Raw genomic sequence first — 14,347 nt, forward strand, 5'->3', positions numbered from 1 at the left:
AAAGTCACATTGAGGTTTATAGCACTTGACTTGATGAGCTACTTCAATTCCACCAAGGTAAAGTGAAACTTCGATTCATCGTGGATCTGTTTTACTTTAAAGCGCGAAAATCCCCAGATTTTCTATGCATGAATGCAATGCACACATCTGTTTCCTCTATTTTTGTAACCCCATTACCTGGGATATTACAGTCTCTACCCCTTAAACTAAACTTCGTCCTCGAAGTTTGATATCTCTCACGTTTCGGAGTGTGGATCTGTCTTGTACAGACTACATCTTTTCTCAAACTCCTTGGTGATCTCACTGGATATAATTGAATATATCCCTTGTCCAGATTCTTCCTGGAATCCATTAGGGTTTGTCTCTGAACCATGGTTCTTACTTTGATTCATTGGTTTCTTCCAACTCTATAAGCTTGTTTCCTTTCTCATTGAAGATTCAATGATTGAGACTTCTTCTGTGCTGCTAGTCTTGACTGAAGACTAATTGGATAACATTCTCCTATTTGATAAAATAGGTCTTTGTTTTCCCTTAGTACCAAAACTGCAATAATGGTACTAAGTAAGGTATTTAACATGGAAATGATCATGATGGTTTATTCCTCTAAGAATGGATTAGACTTATTTCGTCCATCCAATCATGGTTTATAGTTGATACCTATATCTATTTAGGGTTATTTAGGTTCCATGAAAGGAATCTTTCAAATAGACTTTATTTTTGGTATGGTCAATCTACTTCATTCTTTGACCCTCTTGGGCTTTATTGGTCTATGGTATTTCCTTTTCCAACTTCATTATACTTAGCTTACTTGAGCTTCCGTACTTCTGAGTAAATTTTACTCACTTTCTCAAGTTATAGTCCACTTCTTACTTCCTCGAGGTATGAACCTCGGCTTCTGGTCTGACCTCCCTCTAAAGGTTTTGTTCAACAATCTTATGAAAATAAGATCGAACTTCCTCTCAGTTCAGACCTTCTTCTTCTATCTTGCTTTAAAGTATTGAGTTACTGTACATCCAACTCAATCTTTACTCTACCCCTTAGAGTTTTCTTATGGCCTTCAACTTCTTTTCTTCCAACTATTGGACTAATGATTAGAATATTGGTATAGGTCTTGTTTATGATTATTATTCCTCTAAGGTTTTGCGAAGAATCTTTGTGGTGTATCCACTCAATTGTGGACATCCAATGTGAATCCTTCAACTAAATGATTATAGATCTAGCTATTTGGCTGACAAGACTTTTATTTGTTCACAAACTTTTGTTACAACTAATTAAATCGTGGACTATTTGTAATACCAACTGATACCAGCTGTGTTTATTATACCAACTGTGGCTATTTGATATCTAAAAATGGATTCTATTATAGGTTCTGATCAACTGGACGTGACATCTTCTACTTTATCTCGCAGTATTGATGTTATACCAATTGTGGTCTTCTGATATCGACTATGGTCTTCTTATGTCTGCTATGATTTCATATATCACCTTCCTTCATTCAGGGTTTATTTTGCAAGAAAACCACTAGCTGACACTATGAATATAGTATCCTAAGTGATTTCCCATGCATTCCCTTTTCCATAATGACTATGGTTCTACTTCTACTACTCCACAATCATCATATTTCTCACCTTCATGCTTCTTATGTACTAAAGTACTCCTCTGTTGAGGCTAAGCATGAGTTTTGGTTGATACTTCCTTCAGATTTTTGTGGTTGCTTCCCACAACTTTACTTCCTTTCTCTGATGAACTTTCCTCGTGTCTTCAAAATCTTCAGAATTCGTCACTTCCTCACACGAATATCATTACCCTCTAGATCTTTAGCATCAAGTAAGAACTTGATATTGCAACATGCACTTGCATATCAAAGTCAGACTTCATGTATGGATCTAGTCAAACAATGAAAATCCAATAAAATCCAATAAGATTCAGCTTTGTGTTTATAATACACACCATCATAAGCCTGAATAAAATAGTTGAGTAAGACATCTCTAAACATCAGACTCTGATGTGTAGTATATAACACCACATAATATAGGTTTATATCGTGATACTTAGCACGAATATATGGGATTCTACTATTTTTCTCAACCTTTACCTTAATTGCACATTTGCAATGAGATAAACTTGAAACAAAGTAGGCTAGGATAGTTAAGGTTAATCTAATTTTCTCTGGAAATACTACTTAACTTCCATTTTGTTGAGGACTATCTCACATGATATGTCTAGGTTCTTACATTGTTACCCTAAACATAAACTATGGAAATATAGCTCCTATACCTCCAAGTGTTTATATTATCATAAGACTATGGTCATGATGTGCTTGGCACACTTCCCATGGTTTTGGAACACAAATCTTGCACTATTATTGAACGCCTGACTTCTTATTGTACTCTCCTAAGTATTTATGATGTTCTAGTCCATCACATAACGATTCTCAGGTGAATCATATATGATTAATAACTCTACCATGCAAGTTGACATATATTATTCACATCACTCTTCCTTATTTCCCATGATTGACTCATCATGGTCGGTACTACCTCATATCAGTTGTTTGTATCACTTACTATAAGTTGTTTCACAAGTTTAGATAAATTTTACTTACCCTATTACTTGTCTTGGTATATACCTTCTAGTAGGATATCTTCCTAATATACTTATCTTTATCACATGATATCGTTCATATTACAGGTCTGAATAATTCTTATTTAACCATGACATGTGTTGGTACACACCTTCCAATAGGATATCTTACTTATGGTTGTATCCTCTCTTTGGACTACCATGTATTGTATACCAACTATGGTCTACTCATCTATTGTTTTAAAGACTTATTGATGTTCTACATACTTGGAATTGGCTATTTAACTTAACTTAGGAAAGATAGGTAAAAGATTGACTCAAGTGTGTCAGGATTATTCTCAAGGGAATAACCATCTCAAGTCATAAGAAGTATTTGATTTACCTAGGACAACTTCCTATAGACACTACCAATCCTATAGGTCTCCTTTAAAGGGTTTTAATCCTAAGGTCAAAGCATTTGCTCTGATACCAACTGTGGTGACCCAGCATACCACTGCATGGTGTAGTATGCAAGTCTGATATAACACCAATGAAACACTGTTCCACTAGTATTATATCGCTCGAGTGGTACAACAGAAACATATGCGGGTCCAAGGCATGTCTATAGAATTACAACATTGACTCCATTACATAAGATCAGCACAGCCTCCTACTTTACAATGAGGTAAAACTGCAGATAATTCCAGAAGAACGACTCGTAGTCTAATCCTATCACGAACTCTATTTGTAGAGTATTTAACTAGCTACAGAGGCTAAGAATAGATTCTAGCTAATTAGGAGCTAGGTTTAGGAAGCTAGTTCCCTTCTATGGCTAAACTAGGTTTTCTCCTTGATGGATGTGGTATCTGACTCCTCTGACAGGGTCTTGTCTCTTGAAGTAGCCGTTGACTCCTCGGCCCTCGAGTTGCACTGTGGATCCTCCTTCAATGCCTCCATATCTAAGCAGGGGATTTAAGAGTGGGATGAGTACGAGCGTACTCAACAAGTTCATTATAGGAAAGAGGTGTTTAATGCACTAGCTACGGCATTAGACCAGAAAGTCTAATACCAATGCAGGTTTTCATAATCATTTCTTCAAGAGGTTGCTTTTATTCGGAAGAACTATGTCCGTCGGCCTTCACCGGTTTACTAGAACTTCATGGAGCTCCTTTCCGGCCGCGTTCGCAGCTCCATATCCCGGAACAGGGAGTGACAGGTCACGGTTCTTTACACTCTGCAGAGGTGTGTTGCTTTACCCATAAGAGATCTTAACCTTGGTGCCAACCGAGTCATGTTCTCGTCCACACTTCCTTTGGTGTGAGGCCCGGTATAAGGTCTAGCCAATCATGTTCCTCCGCTACCTCGAACACCCACCCTTTGTTGCATACCCCGACCCTGGGTCCTCGTCGGTCCCATTATTCCCGTAATTTCGGGGTGGACCCCGACCACGACAACAGCTTGGGACTCGTTAACCAAACTCCTTCGCCGGTAGCCGCAACCCATCATAGACCACATTACCGTGGGGAATTAGAAGGGGATCCCCACCCTCAAGTTGTTCCGCAAGCGACAACCGCTACGGTAAGCAACAGCTATACCGTGGGGAATTAGAAGGGCTCCCCACCCTCAAGTTGCTCCGCAAGACACAAGCTGCTACGGTAAGCGCATCCGTTGATGAACGAGAGGTGGAAACACTTTTGACTACTCCGTCCCACTCCGGATCTTATGGTTAACACCGGTATTACGGCACAAGAATCACTGGCGACATTTGTTGTTTAATCCTAGATGGATATTAACCCGTGCAATGGAACCTCCACCATATCAACACAATCCATGGTTCCATTGCCCACCACATAGTCATATTCATAGTTATGAAAGTAGTGGTTTTGGTTTTTATGCAATAGTGATAACCATAGTACTTTGCAAGTAATTTGATAGAAATACTCAAATGACATGAGCAAGCGATGAACTTGCCTTTCTTGACTGCAAGATTATGCGAGCAAGGTCTTCGATGCGCAATAACTCCAAATTCTGAAATAGCATCATCGTCCGGTAAGGACGATGTTTAAAAGATTGGCAAGGATGCAATAATGCATAAGTATGAGATGCAATCGCTCTAAGCGTGACCTAACCCCGATGATTTAGGATTAGTGAGTGGTAATGATTAGTTCAGGGTGTGTTGCACTTTTAGAGTGATTCACAAACAAGGTTCTTATTCAGGTTTGTGTTGTTTTAGAATTATAAGCAGGTGGCAAAATGGATAGTAACAATCATTCACAACCAGGTATAGTAGTTGTATAATAAGTAAGGAGCAGTTGTCAATTTTAAGTCCTATAATACATGGTTGATGATTACTTATTATATAATTCAAAAGAATAACTTTTGAAGAACATGTTCTAAAATGAAGAACAAGTATGATATTAGGTTTGTGGGGTTCTATGGTTTTCTATAATTCTAATTGGTTTCTGGAGTAAGTAGTAGATGGATCACAACAATGTTGGATTCATCAATACCTAGGGCTGGTATGGCTTGAGTTAATGCCTAAGCATCCTAAGCAATTCATTATACATGGTTGTTGTCAAGGTGAGTTTATCTTGCTAGTGATAGCTAGCTAAGGTTGATAGGTCTTTCTAAGCAGGGTTGGTGATGATTCTTTATTTACTTCAAAAGAATAACTTTTGAAGAACATACTCCTTAAATAATAAGAAGTATATCAATTAGGGTTGAGTTTGTCTAGGGTTTGCTATTGGATTCACTAAGTAAGGAATAGTGGTTTCCTAAATAGGAGGGTTCATAAGTACCTCACACTAGTAGGGTTTAGTGGAACAGGGTTATGTAAAGTAAAATAGCAGGTATGGTTGCTATTAGGTTTCATCATAATGGTGTGATGCTAGGCATGGATAAACAAGGATGATGGATTTGGTAATAGGATCTAGGGTTTAAACTTGGTTGACCCTGATTGATCATTTAAGTCCGATGAGGATGAACACATGGGATACCCATATATTAGTGATAGGTATTCTACATTTTATGTGAACAGAGGTATGTCCTATAGTTGCTGATGATGGCTCTATGACTTGAAATAAAGTACCATGATCTCCAGTTCTAACCTTGGGTTTAGGTTAGAAGCAAATTAGGGTTCACATGTAATAATGGAACTAGGGTTCCTAATTAATTTAGGGTTTTAGAGTTCAACATGAAATGATAGGGTTATAATATTATTCCATATGGAATTAGGGTTTGCTAATTACCCTATAATTATTGGGTTAATAACTTCATTGATAAAGTTGAAGTTATTAATAATTTTGAAATAAAAATAATATTAGATTTGATATTTTATTATTTTTAAATAATTAATGATTAAGGTATTTATTAATCATGGTTTTAAATCCTCCTAATAAGGATTTAATAAGTTAATAGAAAAGGAAATTAATTTTAATGTTTTCCTTATTTAGTTACTGGTTTTTATTTACTTTTGGAAATTTTTACTAATTATTGAATTTTAATTGAATTTGGAATTAAAATTAAAGGCTTAATTAATAAGTATTAAATAAGTGAATTTTTTACTAAAAATAAAAATTTCATTTTATATTTTTATTGGATAGGGTTTATCTTTATAAGAATTTTGATATCTTACACTTATTTTTCTAAGCTATATTTAATTTTGTACAATTTGTCAAAGTTTCAGCTATTAATGAAATTTAGAAATTTAAAACGATTGGGCTAAATTCACCCGGGCAGAATGTACCCCCAGCCAATGACTGGTGGGCCATTAGCCACGGTGGTGGCCACGTAGGCATTGACTATGTCAAAATTGGGGGGAAAAAGTGACTGGGGCACGGTGGCCGGCGGGATTTGGCAACGGCGGCGAGGTTCCGGCTACCTGCGAGCGCGCGATGATGCTGGTGCGATTCTACGCAACGTGGGGAGTCTACAGGTGGTGGCGCCGCCCCGATTGAGTCACCGGAGCACGATCGCCGGCGAGGCCGAGCAGCGGCGATCATGGGCATGTGCTGCTAGGAGGCTACTGGCGATGATCTGATGCGATAGGAAGCTTACGAGATGCGCGGGCTCACCGTGAACACGATGGGCGTGTCGGCGAGGCCGGAGGTGGCCGGACGGCGACGTAATGGTCACGGTGGCCGGACCATCTGCGAGCCAAGGCGAGCTCGAATCGGATGATTCCGAGCGTGGCGGCTCGATTCCTCCTGCAGGGGATAGCAAGTCGAGGATGGCGGTGAAGATGACGTCCACGGCGAGGCGTGGGAGGGCGTCAAACGGCGACGAGGAAGATGGCCGGGCGAGCTAGGGTTTGCTAAATTGGGGAAAATGACGAACAGGAGCGAGGAGGGCTTCGGCCGAGTATTTATAGGGCTCCCGCGTTCGTCGTCCGTCGCCCAGGTCAACAACGGCGGCCGGGACGTGGAGCTCTGTCGGCGTCGAGCTGTCGAGCATGCCCGCGCCGAGGAAGACGGAGACGAAGACGATTTCGTCGTCTACGCTCTTATCTGTTGCGAAGAGGTAAGTGGCTGGGCCAGGCCGTGGTTTGGGCCGTTAGTGGACTTCTACTGGGCTGTGGTGGTGGGCTGCGGTGGCCAGTTGAGGTCTGGTAAGCCTCTCTCTATTTCTCTTTTCCATTTTTCTGTTTTGTAAATTTTCTATTTTCTGTTTTATTTATTTCTCATATTGTATATTTTCCATTTTAACTCATATTTGAATTCAATTCTATTTGCAGATATTTGTAACTATGCTAATCCATTCAAGATTTAGGATACCGACTATTGTTTCACTATTTTAATTGAATTCATATCTTATATTAGATTATTTGCATATTTGTGATCTTATTCTAAATAATATCTAAACATAAACTTTTTACTTTAATTCATTTTTTTATTATGCAAGCAATTCTCTTTAAGAATATGAGAGTTGATACTTTCATTTCAAGGTTTTCCAGATATGATTATTATGTCTTGGTTTCCATTTGAGGAATTAATCATTAGCACAATCTTTTATGTGAGTAACATTTTATTAAGGTTTTGTAGGTTTGATGATAACCCATATTAAAGCTAACATTAGTGTTATGGTTTCATAATCCTTTGAAATTCCTAGAGTAAATATTACTCTCCTCAAGGTTGGGTCTTATAGATCAGTGGTTGGTATGAGTAGTTATTCACCACACATGGGTTTTAATTGTGAGTACAAACACTAGATGTTTCTTAGGTTTAATTAGGGAAGCATGGATCTTAGCAAATGAACAATTATGGGGTCCTAATTATATTCCCATAATGGCATGTGGTTTGAATCATAGTCATGGCCTAGGTTTATATTATGATCACCATAGTGATACATAACTAGGGTTGAGGTTTAATTCTAGGTTGTGAGATGAGGTGACACCATGTTGCATGCTAGGGTTTACCCTCATCTATACATGATAAAATGGTTACTTGCTTAATAGTTCATGTGCTCCTTCAATTACTATGGACTTGAGAATTGGTTTTATCTGATTCCAATGGTCTTCTACTGTTATCCTAATCCATTATTTAAATGATTAAAGTGGCTATGGTTCTTTTTATAGTTAACTTTGGTTATATTGTTTGTATGGTTTCTCACCATATAGAGTATGGAGTTTGACTCTAAGGTTTGCTTAGGTTCTTTAATTTATGAAATATAGATGTGGTAAGATTCCACTTATGATCACCAAGTGTTTCACAAGTTAAGGTTAGGATATAAGCCTAGGGTTGCTTACTTGTTACCTCCCTATACTTTCATGTGATGACTGATATCTGCTTATCCTATTAGGATTTAACTTATCCTCACATTTCTCAAGAGCATGATCATGGATTGGGCATTATCAACTTGTTCTTAATCTCTCGATCTCAAGTTCTTAGGGTTTATGATCATCATTCAATTTATAATGATCAGGGTTTGGCTTCCTAAGGTATCTCTCATTAATTAGGTTTCTCAGTTCCATGATCAAGTATTGTATTGATGAGTTAAGGTATAACACTTCTATTTTAATTTTCTAAGATGAGCTATTATGGTGGCCTCTATAGTTTATATCCCAGGAGATTGCCTGAGATAATTCTTAGGGTTCTTTCCAGGGAATGATGATATAATCATCTGGGTATATGGATGGTTCTCTTTCCCAAGTCCAAGTGTTGCCTCATTAACTTGAGTGTAACACCATAACTTGAGTTCTCTCATATAGGAATAGTTCTTCTAGGGTTTATGGTGTATTCACCATATCTCAATAAATATCAAGTCTAATATTCCACCTGACTATCTTAGTTGGATTAGTCTCCTCCCTATTTCATCAACTCATGGGTATGGTATTATTCCATGTGGTATTAGATTATCTCACCACTCCAAGGGAAATGGTTTACAACCTAATACTTTAGTTCAAAGGTTGTCTTATATTCTTAAATAGATAAAGCTAGGATTAGTATGAATGGTCTCTCTCATTTGGGACTGTCTTGAATAATATCTTAGGGTTCCTCTTAAAGATGATTATTTGATTACATGAATGTATATCCAAGTTTTAGCTTAAGGTTTATCTTTGCTTCTCTAACAAATAACATAAAACTCTCACCTCTCTAGATTTGATGTAAAACTATTTGGAATAGAGAAGGATATATATTTCTAGAGTTGATCTCCTTGTCATGAATCCAAGAGTGAGGTGGAATGATTACCATGATATTCATGGTAGAATCATGGATTGGTTTAAGACATGGAAAAGATAAGTCAAGAATGGTTTCTCCATTTTATTGTTACTTGATTTGCAAATAGATGTAAGTTCATATGTTATGGTAAGGATTACCATATTATGATATGTTATAAGATCAAGCAATTAATCATTGAGTAAAGTGTTGTTGTGTTAGTTTTAATTCCATTTGATCTAACCCCTTAGATCAAATCATCTCTACCTAAAACAAGGTTTTAGCAAAGTCACATTGAGGTTTATAGCACTTGACTTGATGAGCTACTTCAATTCCACCAAGGTCAAGTGAAACTTCGATTCATCGTGATCTGTTTTACTTTAAAGCGCGAAAATTCCCCAGATTTTCTATGCATGAATGCAATGCACACATCTGTTTCCTCTATTTTTGTAACCCCATTACCGGGATATTACGAGTCTCTACCCCTTAAACTAAACTTCGTCCTCGAAGTTTGATATCTCTCACGTTTCGGAGTGTGGATCCGTCTTGTACGAACTACATCTTTTCTCAAACTCCTTGGTGATCTCACTTGGATATAATTGAATATATCCTTTGTCCGATTCTTCCCTGGAATCCATTAGGGTTTGTCTACTGAACCATGGTTCTTACTTTGATTCATTGGTTTCTTCCAACTCTATAAGCTTGTTTCCTTTCTCATTGAAGATTCAATGATTGAGACTTCTTACAGTGTCGCTAGTCTTGACTGAAGACTAATTGGATAACATTCTCCTATTTGATAAAATAGGTCTTTGTTTTCCCTTAGTACCAAAACTGCAATAATGGTACTAAGTAAGGTATTTAACATGGAAATGATCATGATGGTTTATTCCTCTAAGAATGGATTAGACTTATTTCGTCCATCCAATCATGGTTTATAGTTGATACCTATATCTATTTAGGGTTATTTAGGTTCCATGAAAGGAATCTTTCAAATAGACTTTATTTTTGGTATGGTCAATCTACTTCATTCTTTGACCCTCTTGGGCTTTATTGGTCTATGGTATTTCCTTTTCCAACTTCATTATACTTAGCTTACTTGAGCTTCCGTACTTCTGAGTAAATTTTACTCACTTTCTCAAGTTATAGTCCACTTCTTACTTCCTCGAGGTATGAACCTCGGCTTCTGGTCTGACCTCCCTCTAAAGGTTTTGTTCAACAATCTTATGAAAATAAGATCGAACTTCCTCTCAGTTCGAGACCTTCTTCTTCTATCTTGCTTTAAAGTATTGAGTTACTTGTACATCCAACTCAATCTTTACTCTACCCCTTAGAGTTTTCTTATGGCCTTCAACTTCTTTTCTTCCAACTATTGGACTAATGATTAGAATATTGGTATAGGTCTTGTTTATGATTATTATTCCTCTAAGGTTTTGCGAAGAATCTTTGTGGTGTATCCACTCAATTGTGGACATCCAATGTGAATCCTTCAACTAAATGATTATAGATCTAGCTATTTGGGTGACAAGACTTTTATTTGTTCACAAACTTTTGTTACAACTAATTAAATCGTGGACTATTTGTAATACCAACGATACCAGTTGTGTTTATTATACCAACCGTGGCTATTTGATATCTAAAAATGGATTCTATTATAGGTTCGATCAATCGGACGTGACATCTTCTACTTTATCTCGCAGTATTGATGTTATACCAATTGTGGTCTTCCGATATCGACTATGGTCTTCTTATGTCTGCTATGATTTCATATATCACCTTCCTTCATTCGAGGGTTTATTTAGCAAGAAAACCACTAGTTAACACTATGAATATAGTATCCTAAGTGATTTCCCATGCATTCCCTTTTCCATAATGACTATGGTTCTACTTCTACTACTCCACAGTCATCATATTTCTCACCTTCATGCTTCTTATGTACTAAAGTACTCCTCTGTTGAGGCTAAGCATGAGTTTTGGTTGATACTTCCTTCAGATTTTTGTGGTTGCTTCCCACAACTTTACTTCCTTTCTCTGATGAACTTTCCTCGTGTCTTCAAAATCTTCAGAATTCGTCACTTCCTCACACGAATATCATTACCCTCTAGATCTTTAGCATCAAGTAAGAACTTGATATTGCAACATGCACTTGCATATCAAAGTCGGACTTCATGTATGGATCTAGTCAAACAATGAAAATCCAATAAAATCCAATAAGATTCAGCTTTGTGCTTGATGGCGTGTATTTCACACGTTCGTTGGGCAACCCCAAGAGGAAGGTATGATGCGCACGACGGCAAGTTTTCCCTCGGAAAGAAACCAAGGTTTATCGAACCAGGAGGAGCCAAGAAGCACGTTGAAGGTTGATGGCGGCGGGATGTAGTGCGGCGCAACACCGGAGATTCGGCGCCAACGTGGAACACTGCACAACACAACCAAAGCTACTTTGCCCCAACGAAGCAGTGAGGTTGTCAATCTCACTGGCTTCTGTAACAAAGGATTAACCGTATTGTGTGGAAGATGATTGTTTGCGAGAGAAAACAGTAAAAACAAGTATTGCGATGGATTGTATTTCGGTAAAGAGAATTGGACCGGGGTCCACGAGTTCACTAGAGGTGTCTCTCCCATAAGACGAACAGCATGTTGGGTGAACAAATTACAGTTGGGCAATTGACAAATAAAGAGAGCATGACAATGCACATACATATCATGATGAGTATAGTGAGATTTAATTGGGCATTACGACAAAGTACATAGACCGCCATCCAAGCTGCATCTATGCCTAAAAAGTCCACCTTCGGGTTATCATCCGAACCCCCTCCGGTATTAAGTTGCAAAGCAACGAGACAATTGCATTAAGTATGGTGCGTAATGTAATCAACAACTACATCCTTAGACATAGCATCAATGTTTTATCCCTAGTGGCAACGGCACAACACAACCTTAGAACTTTACATCCTTTGTCCCAGGTGTCAATGCAGGCATGAACCCACTATCGAGCATAAGTACTCCCTCTTGGAGTTAAAAGCAAATACTTGGCCAGAGCCTCTACTAGTAACGGAGAGCATGCAAGATCATAAACAACACATAAGCATAACTTTGATAATCAACATAACAAGTATTCTCTATTCATCGGATCCCAACAAACGCAACATATAGAATTACATATAGATGATCTTGATCATGATAGGCAGCTCACAAGATCCAGACAATGATAGCACAATGGGAGAAGACAACCATCTAGCTACTGCTATGGACCCATAGTCCGGGGGTAGACTACTCACTCATCACTCCGGAGGCGACCATGGCGGTGTAGAGTCCTCAGGGAGATGATTCCCCTCTCCGGCGGGAGTGCGGGAGCGATCTCCGGGATCCCCGAGATGGGATCGGCGGCGGCGAGCGTCTCGGTAATGTTTTCCGTATCGTGGCTCTCGGTGCTGGGGGTTTCGTCACGGAGGCTTTAAGTAGGCGGAAGGGCAAGTCGAGAGGCGGCACGGGGGCCCACACCACAGGGCGGCGCGGCCAAGGGTGGGGCCGCGCCGCCCTAGGGTCTGGCCACCCCGTGGCCCTCTTCGTCTCGTCTTCGGACTTCGGAAGCTTCGTGAGAAAATAGGCCTCATGGGCTTTTATTTCGTCCAATTCGAGAATATTTCTTTACTAGGATTTACTGAAACCAAAAACAGCGAGAAAACAGCAAGCGGCACTTCGGCATCTTGTTAATAGGTTAGTTCCGGAAAATGCACGAATATGACATAAAGTGTGCATAAAACATGTAGATAACATCAATAATGTGGCATGGAACACAAGAAATTATCGATACGTTGGAGACGTATCGGCATCCCCAAGCTTAGTTACGCTCGTCCGAGCGAGGTAAAACGATAACAAAGATAATTTCTGGAGTGACATGCCATCATAATATTGATCATACTATTTGTAAAGCATATGTAGAGAATGCGGCGATCAAAACAATGTGTATGACATGAGTAAACAAGTGAATCATAAAGCAAAGACTTTTCATGAATAGCACTTCAAGACAAGCATCAATAAGTCTTGCATAAGAGTTAACTCATAAAGCAATAATTCAAAGTAAAGGTATTGAAGCAACACAAAAGAAGATTAAGTTTCAGCGGTTGCTTTCAACTTGTAACATGTATATCTCATGGATATTGTCAACATAGAGTAATATAATAAGTGCAATAAGCAAGTATGTAGGAATCAATGCACAGTTCACACAAGTGTTTGCTTCTTGAGGTGGAGAGAAATAGGTGAGCTGACTCAACATTGAAAGTAAAAGAATGGTCCTCATAGAGGAAAAGCATCGATTGCTATATTTGTGCTAGAGCTTTGATTTTGAAAACATGAAACAATTTTGTCAACGGTAGTAATAAAGCATATGCATCATGTAAATTATATCTTATAAGTTGCAAGCCTCATGCATAGTGTACTAATAGTGCTCGCACCTTGTCCTAATTAGCTTGGACTACCTGGATTATCACCGCAATACATATGCTTTAACCAAGTTTCACAAAGGGGTACCTCTATGCCGCCTGTACAAAGGTCTAAGGAGAAAGCTCGCATTTGGATTTCTCGCTTTTGATTATTCTCAACTTAGACATCCATACCGGGACAACATAGACAACGGATAATGGACTCCTCTTTTAATGCTTTAAGCATTTGACAACAATTAATTCTTTTCTCATTAGAGATTTGAGGATATTTGTCCAAAGCTGAAACTTCCACCATGAATCATGGCTTTAGTTAGCGGCCCAATGTTCTTCTCTCACAATATGCATGCTCAAACCATTCAACTCAGTGTAGATCGCCCTTACTTCGGACAAGACGAACATGCATAGCAACTCACATGAAATTCAACAATGAGTTGATGGCGTTCCCCAGTAAACATGGTTATCGCACAACAAACAACAATAAGAGATAAAGTGCATAATTACATATTCAATACCACAATAGTTTTTAAGCTATTTGTCCCATGAGCTATATATTGCAAAGGTGAATGATGGAATTTTAAAGGTAGCACTCAAGCAATTTACTTTGGAATGGCGGGAAAATACCATGTAGTATAGGTAGGTATGGTGGACACAAATGGCATAGTGGTTGGCTCAAGTATTTTGGATGCATGA

General features: G+C 38.5%; 1 protein-coding gene across 1 annotated transcript in view; it reads left to right on the plus strand.

Annotated features, from left to right (window-relative positions):
- The first annotated feature begins 6,888 nt into the window (after nucleotides 1-6,888).
- LOC124697019 (cytochrome P450 71A1-like) overlaps nucleotides 6,889-14,347 on the plus strand; it is a 23,889-nt gene continuing 16,430 nt past the window's right edge. Inside the window, exon 1 of the mRNA XM_047229664.1 lies at nucleotides 6,889-7,168. Within this exon, the coding sequence (XP_047085620.1) occupies nucleotides 6,889-7,168 (280 nt within the window). The remainder of the gene's footprint in view (nucleotides 7,169-14,347) is intronic.

This window comes from Lolium rigidum, chromosome 3, assembly GCF_022539505.1.
Source record: "Lolium rigidum isolate FL_2022 chromosome 3, APGP_CSIRO_Lrig_0.1, whole genome shotgun sequence".
In the NCBI taxonomy this organism is placed as follows: Eukaryota; Viridiplantae; Streptophyta; class Magnoliopsida; order Poales; family Poaceae; genus Lolium; species Lolium rigidum.